This window comes from Oenanthe melanoleuca, chromosome 8 (assembly GCF_029582105.1).
Source record: "Oenanthe melanoleuca isolate GR-GAL-2019-014 chromosome 8, OMel1.0, whole genome shotgun sequence".
Taxonomy (NCBI): Eukaryota; Metazoa; Chordata; class Aves; order Passeriformes; family Muscicapidae; genus Oenanthe; species Oenanthe melanoleuca.
The window spans coordinates 1,046,350-1,069,914 of NC_079342.1; the positions used below are offsets into that span (position 1 = coordinate 1,046,350).

Below are 23,565 nucleotides of genomic sequence, written 5' to 3' on the forward strand. Positions count from 1 at the left end.
GTAATTTCTGTCCTTGGAGCTGGGGTTCCATGAATTTGAGGTAATTTCTGTCCTTGGAGCTGGGATGCCCCAATTTTGGGGTAATTCCTGCCCTTGGAAATGGGATATCTCAAAATTGGGATAATTCCTGCCCTTGGAACTGGAATATCCCAAGATTGGGGTAATTCCTTAATTTGGAACTGGGCTATCTCAAAGTTGGGGTAAATCCTTCCCTTGGAACTGGGATACCTCAAGACTGGGGTAATTCCTTCCCTTTGAGCTGGAATATCCCAAAATTGGGGTGATTCTTTCCTCTGGAACTGGGATATCTCAAAGTTGGGATAATTCCTGCCCTTGGAACTGGGATATCCCAAAATGGGGATAATTCCTGCCCTTGGAACTGGGATATCCCAAAATGGGGATAATTCCTGCCCTTGGAGCTGGGATATCCCAAAATGGGGATAATTCCTGCCCTTGGAACTGGGATATCCCAAAATGGGGATAATTCCTGCCCTTGGAGCTGGGGTTCCATGAGTTTGGGGTAGTTGCTGGAGCTGGGAGCGGGGGAAGGTGGAGCTGTGGCTCTGGAATCCCAGGATTCCAGCTGGGATGGGGGATTGGCACACAGCAATTCCCAGCACTGCTCCAGGTGTTCCAGGAAGCAGCTCTGGCTCAGAGCAGTGCTCAGGGTCTGCTTGGGGCATCACCAAGGAATGTTTTCCCAGAGAATGATTGTAAGAAATTCCTTCTTCCCCTATCCAAATCCACCCTTGGTTTAATTTCATCCCTGTGTATCCCTTCAATACACAAAAGGAGTTGAGTGAGTGACTAATCAAAAGGATTTTTAGGGGTTTTATCAGCATTTGCTAGGAGAATAGAAACAAATCTCTCATTTTATTTCATGTTTTCCTCTTTGAGCAGCTTAGAACACATTTGTAGTTTCTTAGGTAGGTAGGAAATGAAAGGTAATGCCCTATTTTTATAAAAGCTGTGCAGGACAGGCAGGAAGTGCTGGAGCCCTTGGGTGTGGGGCAGCAGCTGAGCTGTGCTGTTGGCAGCTGCCTCTGCTTTTCCTGAGCACTGGGACCCTCTGTGGGTGTCATGGATCACTTCCCTCACCTGGATTCCCATCCTGGCAGGAGGGTGGGAAAATCTCTGGGGTCCCCTCTCCTGGCTCTGCTCCTGGTGTGGGGCCGTTGTAGGAGCTGTTGTTCCTTTTTTCTGTCCCATTCTTTGGGATGTGCTGCACTTCCAGCCTTAGGGACACCCTGGATCACACAGCAAACAGAAATGTGGAGCAGAGCTTGTCCTGGAGCACAAATCTTGATCCAAACTTTGCTCTTCCCGTTGCCCCCCAGGTGATTTTGCTGGATTTTCCCTTTTCCTCCTCTAGAGCATTCCCAAATAGCACCTAGAGTGATTTTCAACACAGCTTGTAACTTGAGATTGGTCCTTCTGCTGTTCTGCCAGATGTAAATTTGCCTCTTGCAGTCCATTTGTGTCAAGAACTTAAACTGTGAACATTTATCTTTAATATTGGTGGGTGTTAACTGAAATAAAGGTTTATTTTCATGCTCTTTAAAAAAAAAAAATGTCCTGGAAACACATGGGAGTGAAACCATTTAGGTTCATAGGGTCTGTCCCAGGAAGTCCAGCTTGCATTCCCATTCCCAGGATGGATTTTATCTTGGAAAAACATCTCCCAAGTAAGTTATTTATGATTAATGAACTTGCTTTTAGTAGCATTTTCTGTCCTCTTGCTCAAATCTAGGGGACTACAACTTTTCAATTCTGTTCCTTTGGGAAAGAGAGCAGAAAAAATTGGAAGCAGGGAGCAAATTTTTGTGGAATGACCAAGGGTTGAGCAGGGAAGTTATTTCAGAGCTGGAATTCTGGGAGGGAGCAGGGGGGGGTTGATGGATCAATTCAGGAGTGAGCTGGGTGGGAAATCATTCCCTGGGTTCTGGAATTCTCCAGAATTCTCCCACTGGGGCAGCTGGAGGAGCTGAGCTGTGCCATAGGGATGAGTTTGCACAGCTCTGGTTTAATAAACCCAAAGGTGCCACTTCCAGCTGTGCCAGCTGCTGCTTTCCCAGAGTCATTCCAAGGACCAAATTCCTGCCCTGGAGCTCCTGGGCTGCTCTGCCTCTGCCAGGTTCCTTACTGGGTGTCCCCAGGAAAGCCAGAGCTGATATTCCTGCTGGGAAGGGGATCCTGGGGGGGGAAGTTTCCTGGGGGACTTCCAGGCTGGAGTTCCAAAAGTCTGGTTCTTGTCTCTTGAGTAAGAGTGGACATTAAATTCCACATTTTGACTGATTTAGAGATTTGCAGAGCAAGGATGAAATGAATCCTTATGTTGAGGCAGAAAACCAACAAGCACAAAAAGATGAATGGCAAAACACTGCTTTATTTTTTAAAAAACCCTTTTTTTTTCCTGCATCTAATCTGCTTTTCCAGTTCAATTTGGTTTGCAGAGCTGACTTAAGGGCTGAGTTGTGCTCAGGCACAATCTTGCCAGGCAGGGTGTGGAGAGCAGGCAGCAAGCTCTGCTTTTTTGGATGTCTGACCCACTTCTGAGGGAGATGTTTTCCTTTGAGGACACCCAGCCAGGTGACACAGGTGGGACCAAACCTCAGAACCCCAAAGAGAAATGGCTGAGCTGATATTTGGCAATACCCAAACCTGCAGCCTGTCCCTGTTGGGGATGCAGAGGATGCTCCAGGTAAGTTCATACCTGGACTGCTCCATCTCCAACATTTCAGCTTTATTTTTCATTTTTAATTGTTGACCAGAGAAAACAACAGGAAGCCAAGTCCAGATTTCCAGCATTTTATTTCTATACACACATCTGGTAAACAAAGTCATTAAATGTGTAACACCCTCCCAGCCTGTAATTGGAACACTCCAATAAATCACTGAAATTCCTGCTGACAATCCATTTGACTGAGTGCAGGTGCTGCCTGCTGCTTTTAGTTCTGGTGAGGAATTTTCCTGCCCTGAGCTGAGGCAAGGAAAGCTCCTGGCTCTGGTTCTGTGGCTCTGGTGCCAGGGCAGGAGCAAGAGCTGCTGAGCTCTTCCTTCTGCAGTTCCTTCCTTTTTCTGGTGGAAATGATGATTTCAGCTCTGCTCCTGGGCTGGGCTCCCAAATTCCCCAAAATGCATCTTTGGCTTCCCCAGGTTCCAGAGGTGCAGAGGAGCAGCCGTGTCTGGAGAAGGGTTTTGTCACTTGGAGGTGTCACATGGGAGAGGCTGTGCTGAAACACTGAAATACTTCGTGAAAGTGCCAGAATCCAGGCTGGGCTTGCTTTAAAACCAAATTATTCTGTGAAGTGCCAGAATCCAGGCTGAGCTCTCATTGACACACCAAATTATTTTGTAAAGTGTCAAAACCCAGGCTGAGCTCGCATCAAAACCAAATTATTTTATAACGTGCCAGAATCCAGGCTGAGTTCGCATTAAAACCAAAATATTCTGTGAAGTGCCAGAATCCAGGCTGAGCTCTCATTGACACACCAAATTATTTTGTAAAGTGCCAGAATCCAGGCTGTGCTTGCTTTAAAACCAAATTATTTTGTAAAGTGCCAGATGCAGGCTGAGCTCACATTAAAACCAAAATATTTTATAACGTGCCAGAACCCAGGCTGAGCTCTCACTGAAACACCGAGATATTTTATAACGTGCCAGATCCAGGCTGAGCTCCCATTAGAACCAAGTTACGCTGCCAGGCGCCAGACGCGTGCCGGGCTCGCCTCGCCCTGTGCCGGGCTGGGGCTGGGGCCGGGGCCGCAGCTCAGCCTCACCCGGTCCAGGGTGAGGCTCCCCGGGCTCGCCGGGCTCAGGAAGGCGCTGGGCAGGGCGGGCAGGGGGCTGGGCTCGGGCTCGGGGGGCAGCGGGGCCGTGCCCGGGCTGGAGATGTACTCGCCCAGCGGCTCCGCCAGCAGCCTCCGGTACAGCCCCGCCGGCTGCTGCTGCTCCTGCGCCCCGCTGCCGGCGCTGCCCGCCTCCGCCTTGTCCCCGGGGCTGTCCCCACGGGTGGGCGGCTCAGGATCCCCCGAGGTTTCCTCCACCGGGCTCGTTTCGGGCTCTTCGAAGGGCAGGAAGGGGCTGGAGGGAGCGCTCAGCTCCGCCTGCAGGGGGACACACACGCCCTCAATCCCGGCGCTCATCCTGCTAAAAAATGCATCAGCTCCGCCTTCTCCTGCCTTTTCATCTGCCCCGCACATCCTGAGCCTCCTCCTGCGAGATTATCCACGGATTGCTGGATTTGCTGCTTTAGAGATTACTGGCTCCAGTGGCTCCAATTGCTTTTTTTTTTAATGAAGGCTGTGGGGTTAGAATAAAAACCTCTCTAGTTTACCTTGGTGGCTGCTAAGCTCCTGGCCCACGTGGCGTTGGCAGGGTCGGGAATGGCTTTGCTCTGCCACTGTGGCAGGAGGAGGGACAGGAACCTGCAGAGAGGATAAATGCAATTAAAAACGTGAGTGGTGAGACCTGCAGCAGCTCCCTGAGTGTGGAATTAACCCAGGTGTGGAATTAACCCAGCTGTGATCCTGGTGTGGAATTAACCCAGGTGTGACCCCAGGTGTGGAATTAACCCAGCTGTGATCCTGGACCTGCACAGCTCTTGGCTGGATGGAGATAATTCCCAAAGATTTTTCCCCTTCAGTTTGATTTCAAGATCTGGTTAAAATTCACAGTATCTATGGACTACAGGGTGTGTTTTAAGCTCAGAGCCTGTTTTTGTTATCACTCATGTGCTCTGAAACCTTCATTTTGAACAACCCTCACTGTTCCATGCTCATGCAGGGCCACGACCATCCCATGGGACAAGGGAAAAAAGGTTTTAAACTAAAAAAGGGTCGATTTAGATTAGATGGGAGAAAAGATTTATAAAATGCCCTGGGTGCCCAGAGCAGCTGTGACTGCCCTGGATCCCAAGGCCAGGCTGGACATGGGGCTGGGGCACCCTGGGGCAGTGGGAGGTGTCCCTGCCACGGCAGGGGTGGCACTGGATGGGCTTTAAGATCTTTTTAAACCCAAACCATTCTGGGATTTAATCCCTCCTAAAAACCATCCCAGTTTTACTGGGACACAGCCAAGGGATGCACTCACATTTTCCTTGCTGGAGGCACAGAACAAACGCAGGCTGAGAGGATGAAGAAGCTGCAGATGAGCACCAGAGTCACCCATCCCTCAGCACCTGAAATGCAGAGCAGCCACCATTCAGCTCCATTAAAAAGATGAAAAAAACCCCAAATCTTTCTGTGCTCCATGAATAAACCACCCTCCAGCTCTGAGGAGACAGCGCAGCGCAGCACTGGGGGCTCAAACATCTCCAAATCTTCAGAGCGCTTGCAGAGAGCAGGAGGAGCATCCCCAGGGTGTGGCAAAGGGCGAGGAGCTCCTGCCAGGGCTTCTTACTCTCCAGGCAGACGCTGGCGGTGCTGCCCCGGGGCCCCTCCCCGGCCGCTGTCGCCGCTGTCACCCAAAGGTCGTGGTGCTGCCCCGGGGGCAGGTCCGGGATGTGCACGGAGCGAGGGCCGGCCCCGCCGGGAACGGCTGCAGGGAAACGGGAGATGGAGAGCCCGGCTCGGGATTGACTGCCTGAGGCTGGAATAAAGGTGGGGAGGGGAGGAGAATAAAGGAAGGAGAGGAGGAAGGGGAGGAAAAGGAGGAGGAAGAAGAAAGAAGGAGAAGAAGGAGAAGAAGAAGAAGAAGGAGGAGGAGAAGGAAGAGGAGGAGGAGGAGGAGAAGAAGAAGAAGAAGAAAGAGGAAGGAGATGAGGAAGAAGAAGAAGAAGAAGAAGAAGAAGAAGAAGAAGAAGAAGAAGAAGAAGAAGAAGAAGAAGAAGAGGAAGAAAGAAAAGGAAGATGAGTAAGAAAAAAGAGGAGGAAGAGAAAGACAAGTAAGAGGAAGAATAGGAAGAAGAAGAGGAATAAGAGGAGGAGGAAGAAGAGAAGGTGAGGAAGAGGAAGAAGAATAAGAAGAGGAGGAAGAAGAGCAGAAGAGGGGGAAGAGGAATAAGGAAAAAGAAAAGAAAAGAAAAGAAAAGAAAAGAAAAGAAAAGAAAAGAAAAGAAAAGAAAAGAAAAGAAAAGAAAAGAAAAGAGGAGGAGGAGAAATAAGGAAAAAGAAAAGGAGGATGAGTAAGGAAAAAAAGGAGGAGGAAGAGGAAGACAAGTAAGAGGAAGAATAGGAAGAAGAGGAATAAGAGGAGGAGGAAGAGAAAGAGGAGGAAGAAGAGAAAGTGAGGAAGAAGATCAAGAAGAAAAAGAAGAAGAAGATGAGGAGGAAGAGGAATAAAAATAAGAGGAGGAAGAAGAGAAGATGAAGAAGAGGAAGAAGAAAAAGAAGAAGATGAAGAAGTAAAAGAAGAAAAAGATGATGAAGAAGAAGAAGAAAGGCAAGAAGTGGAATAAGAGGAGGAAGAAGAGGAGGGAGAAGAAGCAGGGATGAATCTGATAGTTCCAGACTGGAAGCAGAAAGAACTCTGGACTGTTCAGTGCTGGAAAGGCAGCAGGAGCAGCCCAGGCAGGCACCCACCGTGCAGCTGGGGGCCCTGCCCGCCCCTCCTGAGCAGGTAGATGCGGTAGGCAGCCACGCAGCCGCCCTGCTGGGCAGCCGGGATCTCCCCCCAGGACACCAGCACGCCGCTGCCCCGGGGGGCTGCGAGCACCTGGGGCCCGGCTGATGGAGCTGCAACACAGGACAGGGGTTAGAGCTCAGCTTCGAGCGCCCTAAAAACACCCGGAGGGGCTCCCTGGGCTTCACCTCGTGCTGTGGAGTTGCCCCTGACCGATGCTGCCTGTCCTGCTCGGTCCCGGTAGAGCGCAGACACGTTGATCTGATAGCAGATGTGATCTCTGATGTGCTCTGCAGGGACAGGGGACAGCTGGAGAGCTGCTTGCTCGTGGATTTGCACTCAGGGCAGAAATGTTGCAGCAGGATAAGCTTGTGATTATTGATAGAACTTTCATAAAGAAGGGGAAGAAATTTTCTTTGATCTACTGAGCCCAGCAGAGCCTTACTGGGCATTAAACTGAAAATTAATTAATTTTTCCCAGTGCCAGAGGGCAGGGATGGAATTGTTCCCTGGGAGGGTGGGCAGGCCCTGGAATAGAATTCCCAGAGAAGCTGTGGCTGCCCCTGGATCCCCAGAAGTGATTTTAGTAAAAATTAATATAGAAATATAGAAATAATATAGAAATATAGGCATATAGAAATATAGAAATATAGGAATATGGAAATATAGGAATATAGAAATATAGAAATGAAATATAGAAATATAGGAATATAGAAATATAGGAATATAGGAATACAGAATCCCAGACTACTTTGGGTTGGGAGGGACCTCAAAACTCACCCAGTGCCATGGCAAGGACACCTCCCACCACCCCAGGCTGCTCCAAACCCCATCCAGCCTCCCTTGGAGACCAAACTCAACCTGACCTGCTGCCTAAAGTCCTTCCAGCCCCACCAGGTGCTTGCCCAGCCCGTTTACCTGCTATCACCGTGGCCAGCTGGCTCGGGGGCAGCCTCACCCAGCTGTGCCAGGGCTGCAGCTGCGGCTCTGCCCACTCCACCACGTACCCCCCGACGGGCAGGGCAGCCCGGGCAGGGGGGCTCCAGCTCACCAGGATGCTGCTGTTCCCCAGGGCCACGGCAGAGACTCGCTCGGGAGGGGGCAGATCTTGCAGGGGGGAGCAGAAACCGCTGTCAGCACAAAGATGTCACAGCCTCCATCAAACACATCCGGGGGGTTTTACTGGGGAGGGGTGAAAATGAATTGAAGGTGCTGATGGGAGGGTGAGGGGTTTGCTGACGGCAGCAGCCACGTCCCGAGGGAAACACGTCCCAAGGGAAATGAGGGTTGGATATTAGGTAAAAGTGTTTTATGGGAAGAGGGATAAAGCGTTGGAATTGTCTGCCCAGGGAGGGGGTGGAGTCACCATCCCTGTGTTTAAAAAAGGATTGGGTGTGAAACTGGGTGCTGTGGGTGTTGAGGTGATGGGATCGGTTGGACTCGATTGGGGTGTCTTCCAGCCTGGTGATTGATTCTGGGATTCTGGGATTGTGTGATTCTGGGATTCTGGAATTCTGGGATTGTGTGATTCTGGGATTCTGGGATTCTGGGATTGTGTGATTCTGGGATTGTGTGATCCTGGAATTGTGTGATTCTGGGATTGTGTGATCCTGGTATCCTGTGATTCTGGGATTCTGTGGTCCTGTGATTCTGTGATCCTGTGATTCTGGGATTCTAGGATCCTGTGATCCTGTGATCCCATGATCCCACAATTCTGTGATCCTGTGATCCTGGGATGCTGGGATTCTGTGATTCTGGGATTGTGTGATCCTGGAATTCTGTGATTCTGTGATCCTGTGCTTCCTGTCTGTTCTCATGGACTGGACACTCAGCCCACCTTGGCTGTGCCACCCCAACCCAAACCCTGGGAGGAGCTGGCACAGCACATCCACCCTGCCCTGCTGAGCCTGAGGAAGGACAGGGAGCTGCTGCAGGGATGCAGAGGGGGAACAGGGATATTCCAAGGGCTGGAGCTGGAGAAAACCACAGGGAAAAGTGGAACAGCAGATTCCTGAAGTTCCACTGAGAGGAGCACAAGGGAGAGGGAGCACAGCACATGCAGGGGGGGTGGCAGGAAACAGAGCCCTGGGGAGCCATCCCCAGGCTGGGATCCAGGGATCCATCCCCAGGCTGTGATCCCAGGGATCCATCCCCAGGCTGGAGAGCCTGGCTGTGATCCAGGGATCCATCCCCAGGCTGTGATCCCAGGGATCCATCCCCAGGCTGGAGAGCCTGGCTGTGATCCAGGGATCCATCCCCAGGCTGTGATCCAGGGAATCCATCCCCAGGCTGGAGAGCCTGGCTGGGATCCAGGGATCCATCCCCAGGCTGTGACCCCGGGATCCCTCCCCACTCTGTGATCCAGAGGATCCCCCCTAGTCTGTGATGCAGCAGATCCCCCCCACTCTGTGACCCCGGACCCCCCACTCTGTGACCCCAGATCCCCCAGTCTGTGACCCCGGGGGACCCCCCACTCTGTGACCCCGGACCCCCCACTCTGTGACCCCCGGGGATCCCCACTCTATGACCCCGGGACCCCCCACTCTGTGACCCCGGGACCCCCCACTCTGTGACCCCAGGGATCCCCACTCTGTGACCCCGGGACCCCCCACTCTGTGACCCCAGGGATCCCCACTCTGTGACCCCGGGATCCCCCACTCTGTGACCCCAGGGATCCCCCACTCTGTGACCCCAGAGGGTCCATCCCCACTCTGTGACCCCCGGGGATCCCCCCTCTGTGACCCCAGATCCCCCAGTCTGTGACCCCAGGGATCCCCACTCTGTGACCCCGGGGGACCCCTCACTCTGTGACCCCAGGGATCCCCCCTCTGTGACCCCGGCCCCCCACTCTGTGACCCCGGACCCCCCAGTCTGTGACCCCGGCCCCCCTCTGTGACCCCAGGGGATCCCCCCTCTGTGACCCCAGCCCCCTCTGACCCCCCGCCAGCCTCACCTGCGCTGCCCGGCTGGCTCAGGACGGCCGCGGGGGCGGAGCTGCCCCGGGGGCCGCGGGCACTGACCGTGACCTTGTGTCGCAGCCGGGGGGTGACCCTGGAGAAGCTGCTCCGGCTGGTCTGGTGGCGCTGGGCTGGCAGCGGGCCCTGCCCCAGCGCCTGCAGGGTCACCGTGTAGCCCAGGATCCTCCCTCCGGCCTCGGCCCTGCTCAGAGCCTGCGGGACAGGGCGCTGTCACTGTCACTGTCACTGTAATTGTCACTGTCATTGTCACTGCCACTGGAACTGTCACTGCCACTGGAACTGTCACTGTCACTGCCACTGGAACTGTCACTGTAATTGTCACTGCCACTGGAACTGTCACTGTGACTGTCACTGTCACCGTCACCGTCACCGCCACTGTAACTGGAACTGTCACTGTCACTGTCACTGCCACTGGAACTGTCACTGCCACTGTCACTGCCACTGCCTGTCACTGTCACTGTCACTCACTGTCACTGCCACTGTCACTGTCACTGACTGTCACTGTCACTGTCACTGTCACTGTCACTGTCACTGCCACTGTCACTGCCACTCACTGTCACTGTCACTGTCACTGTCACTGCCACTGGAACTGTCACTGTCACTGTCACTGTCACTGTCACTGAAACTGTCACTGCCACTGTCACTGCCACTCACTGTCACTGTCACTGTCACTGCCACTGTCACTGTCACTGTCTCACTGACTGTCACTGTCACTGCCACTGTCACTGTCACTGTCATTGTCACTGTCACTGCCACTGGAACTGTCACTGTCACTGGAACTGCCACTGGAACTGTCACTGTCACTGTCACTGTCACTGTCACTGTCACCGTCACTGCCACTCACGGTCACTGTCACTGTCACTGTCACTGTCACTGTCATTGTAATTGTCACTGTAATTGTCACTGTAATTGTCACTGTCACTGTCACTGCCACTGCCACTGTCACTGCCACTGTCACTGTCACCGTCACTGTCACTGTCACTGTCACTGGAACTGTCACTGTCACTGCCACTGGAACTGTCACTGTCATTGTAATTGTCACTGTAATTGTCACTGTCACTGTCACTGTCACTGTCACTGCCACTGTCACCCGGAATGCAGGAGAGGGCTGGGACAAGGACACCGGGAATGGATCCCACCCGGGGCAGGGATGGATGGGAGACTGGGGAGGAATTCCCAGAGAAGCTCCTGGAGCCCTGGCAGTGCCCCAGGCCAGGCTGGAGCAGCTGGGACAGTGGGAGGTGTCCCTGCCATGGCCAGGGTGGCACTGGGTGGGCTTTAAGCTCCATCCCAACCCAAACCATCCCAGGATTTATTTTTCCCACTCAATTCCAGTTTACTGAAACTCTTTTGCTGGGAGATGCTGATTTTTCCAGCAGCAGCACAGCTGGGGACAGTGAAACTGAATTCCAGCCACAATTTTCACAAGGGAGAATTAAAAAAAAAAATAAGATGATCAACAGCTCAGCTGGATTTGTCAAAATGAGCAGGTTTTGCTTGGGAGGAAAAACCTGAATTCTGCTTAAAACCACCATAAAGAATTATCTAAAATTAACCCTCAGAACACAGATCTCTGACAGCTGTGGAACACCACACCCTGATTTTAATTCCCCTCTGGGTGCTGCAGTTGCACTCCCAGTTTCAGTTTCCCGGTGTTTCTGTGACATTAATTCATTTTTTTGGCTGTTTTTTGTCACAACCAAGGCACAAAGCACAAACCAGAATATTTGCAGCGCCCTGGCAGTGGCTCAGCACTGGAAACCCTCAAAAATTAAATGTTCAACCCTTTTCTGGGTATTTGTCTGAGAAAAAGGACACACCCTTGGTAGGAAGTGGTCCTGAGTCTGGCTTTGAAATTGCTGTGAAACCTCTAAAAGCAGTTTATTACCCTGTTTTATGAATGATGCTGCAGGAAGTCACTCCTGATACAGAAAGTGCTGCAAGATAAAGTTCTTCCAGTTAAAGCCACAATGTCTGGGGCCACAGAATCTCATGAGAATTTCTGCTTTCACTTGTGCAGTAGGGGAACACTGAATTTTTTTATTTTTTTTTTTACCCAGCTCTGGTAAGTTTTAAACCAAATTCTTTAAACCAGCCCCAAGCTCTGCCCACCAAACCACAAAAATGGTGGAGAATTTGGGATAAAGGTACAGGACACAGGGGATGGATTCCCACTGCCAGAGGGCAGGGATGGATGGGATTTTGGGATATTTATTGGGATATTGGGAAGGAATTCCTGGCTGGGATGGAATTCCCAGAGAAGCTCCTGGATCCCAGGCTGGATGGGTTTGGAGCAGCCTGGGGTGGTGGAAATGTCCCTCCCATGGAATAAAAAGACATTCAAGGTCCCTCCCAATCCAAATAATTCTGGCATTCCATGAAATTGGGAAAATGCTGCTGGATCTCCTCCCAGGTGAACTGGTGAGACCCCTGTGCCCTCCCAGCCTCCAATCCTCTCCTGCAATCCCAAAAATCCTCATTCCTGCTCTCAGCAGGCCCTGGGCTGGGCTTGGCTGGGGTTTCACTGCACTCACCTTCCAGAAGAGGGAGAGGTTCTGGTGCCCAGAGTCCAGGTCCTGCTGCCTGTACCAGACCTGCAGGACCCCACCTGGCACTGGAGGGGAGGGAAAAGCAGAGCAGTGGGAATGGCTGGGTTAGAAACCAAGAAATGAGACAGCAAGGAGGCAAAACCCCTGAGAAAATTCAAATTTAAGCTTTAAAATGCCCCTGGAGTGCTGCAGGCTGTGCTAATCTTTTTTTTTTTTTTTTTTTTTTTTTACTCCTGTCTGTGCTGAAATTTGAGGCTTGTGGGGGTTGGTTCCATCAATCCTGGAACAACAGGGATCAGGTTTGTGGGATGTGGGATTTTCCTGAGGCAGCCTGAACCCTTCTGCCTTCCTCAGCTCTGACTGGAAATCTTGATATTCTGAAGAAAACTCCCACAATAACACTAAAGGGAAGAGCTGGCTGGTGGATGTGCTCCCAAAATCCAGAATCAGAGATAAATATGTAAGGAAAGCTGAGGTGATGGGATGGCAGAGCTTGGCCCCTCATTAAATTCATAAATTAAATCCCAATCATTAATATCTGGAGCAGGGGGCAGCTGGTGAACAGTCCAGGGCTGCAGAAAATCCACAAAACCCTCAGAGCAGTTTGTCCTGGAGTGATGGAACAGAAACAAGAAGCAGCAGCAGAAATAAAACCTGAGCATTGACTGGGAGCTCCAAGCAGGAAAATTCAAATGTGGGATTGCACCAGCCTGGGTTGACACAGGAACAAGGAAAGATTTTGGCAGCTCACACTCCAAAAAAAAAAAAAAAAAAAAAAAAATGAGCAGGAGGAGGAATTTCTCCATGAAAAGGTTTAATTTTGGGTTTACAGCCAGGTGAGGTGTGGAGGATTTTGAGGAGGAATTTCTCCTCTAAAAGGTTTAATTTTGAGTTTGAACCAGACAAGTTGTGGAGGATTTGGAGAAGGAATTTCTCCATGAAAAGGTTTGATTTTGAGTTTGCAACCAGACAAGATGTGGAGAATTTGGAAAAGGAATTGCTCCATGAAAAAGTTTAATTTGGGATTTGCAACCAGACAAGGTGTGGAGAATTTCCAGAAAGAATTTCTCCTTGAAAAGGTTTGATTTTGAGTTTGCAACTAAGCAGGTTGTGCAGAATTTCGAGAAGAAATTTCTCCTCTAAAAGGTTTAATTTGGGGTTTGTAACCAGACAAAGTGTGGAGAATTTGGAGAAGGAATTTCTCCATGAAAAAGTTTAATTTTGGGTTTGCAATCAGGTTGTGGAGGATTTTGAGAAGGAATTTCTCCTTGAAAAGTTTGATTTTGAGTTTGCAACTAGGCAGGTTGTGCATTATTTCGAGAAAAAATTTCTCCTCTAAAAGGTTTAATTTGGGGTTTGCAACCAGACAAATTGTGGTGAACTTCGAGAAGGAATTTCTCCTCTAAAAGTTTTGATTTTGGGTTTGCAATTAGACCAGGTGTGGAGGATTTTGAGAAGGAATTTCTCCATATAAAGCTTTAATTTGGGATTTGCAACCAGACAAGTTGTGGAGAATTTCGAGAAGGAATTTCTCCTCTAAAGGTTTTGATTTTGGGTTTGCAATTAGACAAGGTGTGGAGGATTTTGAGAAGGAATTTCTCCTTGAAAAGTTTTTTTTTGTTTTGTTTTTTTTTTTGTTTTTTTTTTGGTTTTTTTTTTGTTTTTTTATTTTTTAATTTTTTTAAGATCTCATTCCAACCCCAAATCCTCCCGGTGAACTCTGGAAATTCCTGCTCTGTGAGAAACACCAGCAGCTTCACCGTTTGTTCACTAAAAAAAAAAAAAAAGCAATTTTCTTACAGAAACTTCTCTCCTGGCTCTGGCTCTGGCTCCAGAGCTGGCACACAACGCCCCAGCAGCAGTTTGTCCCTGGGATGGGTTCCCAGGGGGTTTGGGGCAGGACAGTGGGTTCATCGTGACAGGAATGTCACATTTATTTATCTTTACAAGCAAGATCTGTTGGTAGATAAGGTTAGCACCAAAAGAAACAACGGGATGGATTCCACTGATTGATGATGGGAAAAGAGGTTTGCCTTCACAAACTGTTTGCTGAGAAATTAAATCGGATATTGAGAGGTGAAAGAAGCAACGGGGGGGAAAACTATGAATTCTGTAAGAATTAAGAATTAGAAGGGAGGGTTATAATTAGAGGGGAATCTCAGGTATCGGGGTTTGGGCAATCTCAGCAATGGGGGAAAAAAAAAGAGGGAAATTGGGATAAAATGGGAGGTGAGTCCTCCAAAAGTCTGAGAGACCCCCTGTCCCTTTATCCCGACACAAAGGGCTCCCCGTCCCTCTGTCCCTCTGTCCCTCTGTCCCTCTGTCTCTCTGTCCCTCTGTCCCTCTGTCCCTCTGTCCCCCGTTCCCGGCGATTACCGGCGGCCGGGGTGCGGCCGCGGCTGCGGCTCCAGGCGCTGCGCAGCCCCCGGCCCGGCCGGACCCCGCAGCTCCCCTGGAACTCGTACTCCGTGTCCGGCTCCAGCCCCCGCAGCCGGCTCCGCTCCCTGCCGAAGCTTTCCACCTGCAGCGGGCACCGAGAAATCGAGCTTAAACCGGCGGGGGAGCAAGGGCAGCGAGGGGCTGGATGGCGAATTCACAGGCAACTCAAAAAAAAAATAATAATAATAAAAAAAGAAATCTTGATCTTGATCTGAGGCAGCTTCAATAATTCAAAAATGATGTGAGGAATCATCAAGCCTGCAGGGTTTAATCTGAAAAATCCCTCATTGTTTATGTGCCAATACCAGAATCTCTGTTTGAGTGATCTGCTCGGCTCCCACTTAAAGCAAAAACTTCGTGGAATCATGGAATGGTTTGGGTGGGAAGGGAACTTAAAACCCACCCAGTGCCACCCCTGCCACGGCAGGGACACTCCCACTGTCCCAGGGTGCTCCAACTGGCCTGGGACACTGCCAGGGATCCAATTCTCTGGGAATTCCACCCCAGCCTCTCATCACATTCCCAGGGAACAATCCCTGCCCAGTATCCCACCCACCCCTGCCCTCTGGGAATCCATTCCCTGTGTCCTGTCCCTCCATCCCTCGTCCCCAGCCCCTCTCCAGCTCTCCTTTAGGCTCTGCAAGGGGCTCTGAGCTTTTCCCTCTCCAGCAGGTCCCCAATTCCCTCGATCCCAGGGGGATTACCGTGCTCCAGGTGTCCCTGCCGAGGGGACGGTACCTCAGCCTGCAGTGCTGTGCTCGTGCTTCACCCTGCCAGGAAATGGTGCAGCTGGTGGCAGAGGAATCATCAAATTCCACCAAAAACTCGGGAGGATGTGGCTTCACTGGCAGCAAAACAGAGAAACAGGGCTCAGAGAGGCAGCACAGCCCAGGAGGGTTAGGTGGAAAGGAGAATAACAGGTTTAGGCTGGATGGATGGTTTTAACAAGAGGTTTAATGTTGAATATTTTTCCAAGATCCAGAATGTTTTGAGGTCTTCCCCAAGGTCTGGCTGAGAGGTGGGGAGTGATGTTTACCTATGTCTATCAACATGAAGGTGAGTGGCTGGGAAGAGGCATTTCCTAATTCGTTGGAGGCAGAAACCACCACGGTGTAATTGGAGTGAAAATCCAGCTTGCTCTGAGCCCCAAACTCCTGACTGGGAAATTCTTCTGGAAAGGAAAAGGCATCAGTCCCATTGGAGAGCCTGGGGCAGAGGGAAAGGTTTGGTTGGATTTCTGTGGGGCAAGAAAGGTGAAGGTTTGGGGATAAGGTAAAATCTTGGGGATTTGGGACAGGGTAAATCTAAATCCTGGGGGTTGGGGACAGGGTAAATCCTGGATGTTTGGGGACAGGGTAAATCCTGGGGTTTGGGGACAGGGTAAATCCTGGGGTTTGGGACAGGGTAAATCTAAATCCTGGGGTTTGGGGACAGGGTAAATCCTGGGGTTTGGGACAGGGTAAATCCTGGGGTTTGGGACAGGGAAAATCTAAATCCTGGGGGTTTGGGTTCAGGGTAAATCCTGGGGTTTGGGACAGGGTAAATCTAAATCCTGGGGTTTGGGGACAGGGTAAATATAAATCCTGGGGGATTGGGACAGGGTAAAATCCTGGGGATTTGGGTTCAGGGTAAATCCTGGGGGTTTGGGACAGGGTAAAATCCTGGGATTTGGGACAGGGTAAATCTAAATCCTGGGGGTTTGGGACAGGGTAAATCCTGGGGGTTTGGGACAGGATTCCCTTTCCTAAGGGATGGACTGGCACAGCCTCTGTGTCTGCTGAACCCCGAGGGGGCAGCAGGACATGATCAGAAAGCTGCTCCAGGGGATAATTAGGCATTAATTAGACCCACAGCCCATCTCTTACTCTATTCTATAGACTGTGGGGAGGTAGGTGGGCCTGCCTTTGTCCCAGCTGCAGGTGGGGTGTCCCCGTGTCCCATACTGGATACAGGACACGTTCCTGGGCTGCTCTGGAGGATCTGAAACACAAATTCCTGTCACTCCTAAAATCCCAGCCTGCTTTGGGTCACATCTTTAAGGGTCCAACACTTCCAGCCAGACCAGGCACCCCAGAGCTCCATCCATCCATCCATCCATCCATCCATCCATCCATCCATCCATCATCCATCCATCCATCATCCATCCATCCATCCATCATCCATCATCCATCCATCCATCCATCCATCCATCATCCATCATCCATCCATCCATCCGTCCATCCATCCATCATCCATCATCCATCCATCCATCCATCCGTCCATCCATCCATCATCCATCCATCCATCCATCCATCCATCCATCATCCATCAATCCATCATCCATCCATCCATCCATCCATCCATCATCCATCCATCATCCATCCATCCATCCATCATCCATCCATCATCCATCCATCATCCATCCATCCATCCATCCATCCATCCATCCATCATCCATCCATCCATCATCCATCCATCCATCCATCCATCATCCATCCATCATCCATCCATCCATCATCCATCATCCATCCATCCATCCATCCATCCATCCATCATCCATCCATCCATCCATCCATCACCCATCATCCATCCATCCATCCATCCATCCATCCATCCATCCATCCATCCATCATCCATCCATCATCCATCATCCATCATCCATCCATCCATCATCCATCATCCATCCATCCATCCATCCATCCATCCATCATCCATCATCCATCCATCCATCATCCATCCATCATCCATCATCCATCCATCCAAGTGATTTTTTCCTTAAGTGATTTTTCCTAAAGCGATTTTCCCTTAAGCGATTTTTCCTTAAGCGATTTTTCCTTAGGTGATTTTTCCTTAAGCGATTTTTCCTTGAGTGATTTTCCCTTAAGCGATTTTTTCCTTAAGCGATTTTCCCTTAAGCGATTTTCCCTTAACTGATTTTCCCTAAGCGATTTCCCCTTACTTCCAGCCCAGATGTCGATGCCGCAGACCAGGCTGGTCCTGCCGCAGATTCTCTTGCAGGTGAAGGTGTGTTTCCCGTGGGCAGTGAGCAGGAAGGTCGCGCTCACCGCGCCTCCCCACGCCCTGCGCCGCTCGGAGCCGTTGAGGAAAATCGCTGCCCAGCAGGAGGCGGGTGCCAGGCGGCAGGACAGGGCGAGGCTGGCGCCGGGCCGGACGGCTCTGGGGGTGCTGGCGGTCACATTCCCCCCGGGACACAGCTCTGCGGCCCCCGCCGCCCCTCTCCCGCAGGATCCTGCGGGGGAACGGCACCATGAGCTCAGGCAGCAGCTGCAGGACCTGCTGTGCTCCAGGAGCCCCCGCAAATGCTGGATGCAGAAATTCTGGGAGCCCGTGGGATGCTGGCTGGGATCAGCGGCCACGGGGTTGTTCCCAGTCCCCAAAAAAACAAGAGAATCGCAGGTAAAGACTACAGAGCCCTCCTTTGAGTGGGGATTGTAAAAGTGGCTGTGCCAGGAGAGCTGTGCAGGAGGCACAGCAAGGACCTGGAGCTGCTGGAGCCAGGCTGGGAGAGCTGGGAATGCTCACCTGGAGAAGGAAAGGATCCAGGCAGAGCTCAGAGTCCCTTCCAGTGCCCAAAGGGGCTCCAGGAGAGCTGGAGAGGGGCTGGGGACAAGGGATGGGGGCACAGGACACAGGGAATGGATTCCCAGAGGGCAGGGATGGGATATTGGGAATTGGGAATTCCTGGCTGGGATGGAATTCCCAGAGCAGCTGTGGCTGCCCCTGGATCCCAAGGCCAGGCTTGGAGCACCCTGGGACACTGGAAGTGTCCCTGCCACTGGGTGGGGTTTAAGGTCCCTCCCATCCCAAATCCTGGGATTCTGTGAACACGATCTTTTTTTTCCTGTTCATGAGCTCTGCCTGTCCCCGGCGCCTTTTCCCACAAAACCAACGGCTCTGCCTTGAACCAAAACCCAAACAAGCTCCCTGCATCACTTACTGACTCCAGAAAGGAAATGTTCACTGGCACTGGAGTAGAAGGTGAAAAACCCCATCCTAACCAGGCTGAGCGCTTCATTTGAGAGATAATTGCTGTGCAGGGACAAACCCCTCTTACCTGCTGGGAAGTGCAGCACCAACCAAATTGCTGAGAGCACGATCCATGCAAATGGCATTTTGGTGCCTGGAGGGAAAGGAATTCCTGTTACCACCTCCTGAAAAGTATTTATTGTGCACAGAACTTTGTGTTTTTCTGCTTTGCTGCTTCAGAAAAATCCCAAATGCTCATTTTGTGAGACCTCCCCAGGGAACATTCCCGGGTTTTGTTTAAATCCTGAGGCTGTGAGGTTCAGCCTTGCAGCAGTGGCTCAGCAGAGCCCTCTGCACGTGGTGGGTGATGGTAAGTGCCAGGATGAGCAATCTCAGCAGTTCTTCAGGGAAATGCTCTGCCTAACACTAAACCCAGATCAGCCGGTGAGAGCAGCCTGCAAACCAAGAGCTGCTGCTGGCAGCAGGCTGCCCAAAACAGCCAAAAAAGGGGTAAAACCATCCTGGCTGCAGAGAGAAGGGGTAAAACCATCCTGGCTGCAGAGAGAAGGGGTAAAACCAGCCCCACTGCAGAGAGAAGGGGTAAAACCAGAGTCACTGCAGAGAGAAGGGGTAAAACCAGCCTGGCTGCAGGGACAAGGGGTAAAACCAGAGTCACTGCAGGGACAAGGGGTAAAACCAGCCTGAGTGCAGGGACAAGGGGTAAAACCAGCCCCACTGCAGGGACAAGGGGTAAAACCAGCCTGGCTGCAGGGACAAGGGGTAAAACCAGCCCCATTTCAGAGAAAAGGGGTAAAACCAGCCCCACTGCAGAGACAAGGGGTAAAACCAGAGTTACTGCAGGGACAAGGGGTAAAACCAGTGATGGGAGCAAAGGATGAGAAACTGCTGAGGAACAGCCTCCAGCTCAGAGTAAGAACAGGAGAAATGAATTAAACCTCTCCAGATTGCACAGCAGTGCCATGCCTTAAGTTTTAGTTTTGTATTTCCAGATTCTGCACTGCATGGGTGTGCAATTCTGAATTCCCTATAAAGTGTCCCAAGTTCTCCTCCCAGCTCAGTCACACTAAACAATCCTTGTCCAGCCCAGAACCAAGGACACGCTGCAGCTCCAGCCCCAAAAAGTGCAAACAGAGAGAATGGAGGAGAGAATCTGGGAGGGTGGGACTGCAGAGCCTGGAGCTGGGATTGGACAGTGAACCCAATATAGAAATGGACCAAAATTTATAAAAGTGTGAAAATTCATGGCTTGGGTCCATCTTGGGTGTAGCCACATCCAGGCTCTTGCACTGCCCCAGGTGAATCCTTTGATTATTTTAATATTTATAATTTATGCATATATATATATATATATGCATTTATAAATTATTACATATATAAATCTACTTTATTGCTTTAATAGTTTATCCTCTGTTCCAGGCAGGCTCTCAAGGCACAAGGAAGGAAATCAGTATTGCTGCTGATAAATTCTGAAATTAAAGGACATTGTCCTGTGGCGGGGGGGGGGGAGAAGTCTCGAGGTGTCTGTGGGGTCCCAGCTTGGGGTTTGTGCTTTTATCCCCAAAATCTCATCTCAGAGCCCTCTCTGTCACCCCTGCTGTCCCTGCAGCCCTGGGGCTCTGAAATGAAAGCAGCTGAGCAGCAGCACAGCTCCAGAGCTGGATTCAACCCCACTTCTCCCTAAAAAACCTCGGCTGTGCTTTCCAGAACTGGCAGGAACAACTGATGGAAAGAGGAACATCTCAGTCATTTCAGGCAGAAAAAAATTCACAGTTTGTGCCCCAAAATCTCACACATCCCTAATTACTGGCACCGAGTTTTTAAGGAAGTTTTCCTGCACTTTTTCTGCCCCCAGGCTCTGTGGGGACAGTGACACCCCAGGTCATCCCAGACCTTCCCGAGGTTTGGGGCTCTTCCCAAAAATGCCAAGTGTGGGGGATTTAATCAGAGCCCCGGGAATTCAGGATGGATTTTTGGCACTGCTCCATCCCAGAGGGCAGGGAATGTCTGGGATAGTGAGAATTCCTGGGCAGCAGCTCCGGGAAAACACGGAGCCCTGGGAAGGAGCGCCAGGAGCAGGAAAATCCCGCGGCAGGAAAATCCCGGGGCAAGAAAATCCTGGAGCAGGAAAATCCTGGAGCAGGAAAATCCTGGAGCAGGAAAATCCCAGGGCAGGAGGATCCCAGGATAAGGAAAATCCCGGGATAATGAAAATCCCGAAGCAGTGAAAATCCCAGGACAATCAAAATCCCAGGACAGTGAAAATCCCGGGACAGTGAAAATCCCAGGACAGTGAATGTCCCAGGATAGGAGAATCCCAGGGCAGGAGGGTCCCAAAGCAATGAAAATCTTGGAGCAGGAGCGTCCCAGGATTATGAAAATCCCAAAGCAATGAAAATCCCGAAGCAATGAAAATCCCAGGGAAATGAAAATCCCAGGGAAATGAAAATCCCAGGAAAATGAAAATCCCAGGGAAATGAAAATCCCAGGACAATGAAAATCCCAGGAAAATGAAAATCCCAGGACAGTGAAAATCCCAGGAAAATGAAAATCGCAGGAAAATGAAAATCCCACTACAATGAAAACCCCAGGACAGTGAAAACCCCAGGACAATGACAATCCCAGGACAATGACAGTCCCAGGACAATGACAATCCCAGGACAATGACAATCCCAGGACAATGACGACAATCCCAGGACAATGACAATCCCAGGACAGTGACAATCCCAGGACAGTGACAATCCCGGGACAACCAAAATCCCAGGACAGCCCCATCCCGAGGCTGCAGCATCCCGCCTCTCCCAGGGCGCCGCTCTCCCGCTGCCCCTGGGGATCCCCCAGCCCCGGGAGGCTCGGGGGTGCCCCCGGTTACCCCCGGAACCCCCCGGTACCCCCCGGTACCCCCCGGTACCCCCCGGTACCCCCGGTACCCCCGGCCGGGGTCGCTCACCCCGAGCCCCGCAGCCGCTCCGGTCCCGGCAGCTCCGCCCGAGCCCCGGGGGATGCTCGGGATGCTCGGGAAGGGAAAAGAAAGGGAAAAGAAAGGGAAAAGAAAGGGGAAAAGGGAAGGGAGAAGAAGAAAAAGAGGAAATCTAAAATAAATCGCAGCTCAGCATCCCTCGCTCGGAGTTGGGGACACATCCACCCTCGTTTACCTTCTCTGTGAGATGGTTTTTGCTTTCTCTCATTTTTCAGCCCTCCCACAGCCCACTGCCACTTTTACAGAGTTTTAAATGGATGAATATCTTGTTGTTATTGTTCTTTCCCCTTTCAGGTTATCAGTGGCACAAGCTCAGCTTTTCTGACTGATTATGATCAGCTTTCCTTACCTCGGGCAGCTCAGCAAGGGGCAGCTCTAGAAATGAGGGGACGCAAAGTTTGCAGCCTCCAGGAATCCCAAATTTGCTTTTCCTCCCTCCCAAAGCCAGGAGCAACACTCGGGCTCCATTCCAGAGCTGCCAACAATCATCATTCATTTACAGGGTCTGGGGGGAGCCGATTCCCCAGAAAATTCCGAATATCAAAAACTCCATTTTACCTCTTGTTCGCTCTCTGTCTTCATCAGTTCCCCTTTCCCAGAGCCGCTCCCAGCTCGGCCGCAGCCCGGAGGGACGGGTTTGAGCCAGGGCACCATGAGGAATCCTGCGGGTTCCAGCCCCGCCCGGGCTTTTCCGCAGGGATTTATTTCAGTCCCGCTGCTCCAGCACCATCGTTCCCTCTGCCAGGACCGATTGAGGGAGATGCTGGTGGATGCTGCAGGTGAGCAGAGTTCGCTGTCGCACTGACGGGCAGCAGGAAATCACCCGTCCATCACCCTCCAACAACTCTTGCTTCCTTTTTACTTCTATTTTTTTTTTCTTATTTCCTTTTTCTTCTCCTTTAAAAAATGTGTCTGGTTTTTTTTTTCTGATTTTCTTTCCTTTACGTATTTGTTTTCCACTTTTCTTTCCCCCCCACCTCTTTTCTTCTTTTGTATTTTTTCCTTGCCTTTGTCTTGTTTTACTTTTCCTTTTTCTTCTTTCTTTTTCTGTTATTTTTCCTTTCATCTTCCTTTTACTCTTTCTCATTTTTCTTTATCTTTTTCTTTTCCCTTTCTTTCCTTTTCCTTTTATTCCTTTTTCCCCTTTCCTTTTTTTTCCCTTTTCCCTTTTTCCTTTTTCTCCTTTTCCTTTTCCCTTTTTCTTTTTTATTTTCCATTTTCCTTTTTTCTTTTTCCTTTTTTCCCTCTTTTCCCTTTCCCTTTTTCTTTTTCTTTTTCTTTTTCCTTTTTCTTTTCCCTTTTCCTTTTCCATTTTTCTTTTTTCTTTTTTCCCTTTCCCCTTTCTTATATTTTTATCATCTTTTTAACCATCCTTATCTCTTTTATCTTATCTTTTTCATCTTTTCTTTTTCATTTTGTTCTCCTTACTCAGGAGGAGGAGAGGCAGAGCAGGAGGTGCTGGTGCCATCCTCAGTGCCCGGCTCCTGGGTTCTGGAATGGTTTGGGATGGAAAAGGAAGGACTTTTAACTCCTCTCTGTTGAGGAAGGGCTCGGCTGCTCGGGTGAGCAGCAATCACAGAATTTCGGTCTCCTCTGTAATTCGTTTTTTTATTCGCTGTTCCAGCGCCGTTCTCATGGGATGTGCCCGGAGCTGACATTTGGGGAGCCAAACCGCAGCCTCACCTCTCACATCCTCTGCTCTGAAACGCCAGCCCGGCTCCACAGCCCGAGCTCAGCCTGTGCAGGACCCCAAAACCTCCCGTCCTGCTCCCAAAACCTCCCGTCCTGCTCCCAAAAACCTCCCGTCCTGCTCCCAAAACCTCCCGTCCTGCTCCCAAAAACCTTCCCGACCTGCTCCCAAAACCTCCCGTCCTGCTCCCAAAACCTCCCGTCCTGCTCCCAAAACCTCCCGTCCTGCTCCTAAAACCTTCCCGTCCTGCTCCCTAAAACCTCCCGTCCTGCTCCCAAAACCTTCCCGTCCTGCTCCCAAAAACCCTCCCGTCCTCCTCAAAACCTCCCATCCTCATCCCAAACCCTCCCATCCTCCCAAACCCTCCCGTCCTCCTACCAAAAA

At 50.8% G+C, this 23,565-nt stretch overlaps 1 protein-coding gene and 1 long non-coding RNA gene across 3 annotated transcripts in view; both read right to left on the reverse strand.

Moving 5' to 3' along the window:
* Positions 1-23,565, reverse strand: part of LOC130256475 (uncharacterized) — a 114,393-nt gene that overhangs the window by 53,243 nt on the left and 37,585 nt on the right. The gene's annotated exons all lie outside the window — the stretch shown is intronic.
* Positions 3,678-22,600, reverse strand: IL12RB2 (interleukin 12 receptor subunit beta 2). Its single transcript, XM_056498118.1, has 16 exons — positions 22,050-22,600; positions 18,582-18,647; positions 17,466-17,756; positions 16,393-16,507; positions 15,564-15,733; positions 15,232-15,371; positions 14,465-14,609; positions 12,074-12,153; positions 9,515-9,731; positions 7,480-7,668; positions 6,750-6,851; positions 6,522-6,674; positions 5,401-5,538; positions 5,092-5,179; positions 4,337-4,427; positions 3,678-4,106 (listed from the first exon to the last, which is right to left on the reverse strand). The coding sequence occupies exons 2-16, from the start codon at positions 18,637-18,639 to the stop codon at positions 3,693-3,695; spliced, it is 2,391 nt and encodes a 796-aa protein (XP_056354093.1). The 5' UTR covers positions 18,640-18,647; positions 22,050-22,600; the 3' UTR covers positions 3,678-3,692.

Coding starts and splice junctions, on each gene's coding strand:
- IL12RB2 (XM_056498118.1), bottom strand. CDS start 18,639: ATGCCATTTGCATGGATCGTGCTCTCAGCAATTTGGTTGGTGCTGCAC. Junction 15,734..16,392: donor CCCACAGTCTATAGAATAGA/GTAAGAGATGGG, acceptor CCTCTGCCCCAG/GCTCTCCAATGGGACTGATG. Junction 12,154..14,464: donor CGGCCGCACCCCGGCCGCCG/GTAATCGCCGGG, acceptor CCTCCCCTCCAG/TGCCAGGTGGGGTCCTGCAG.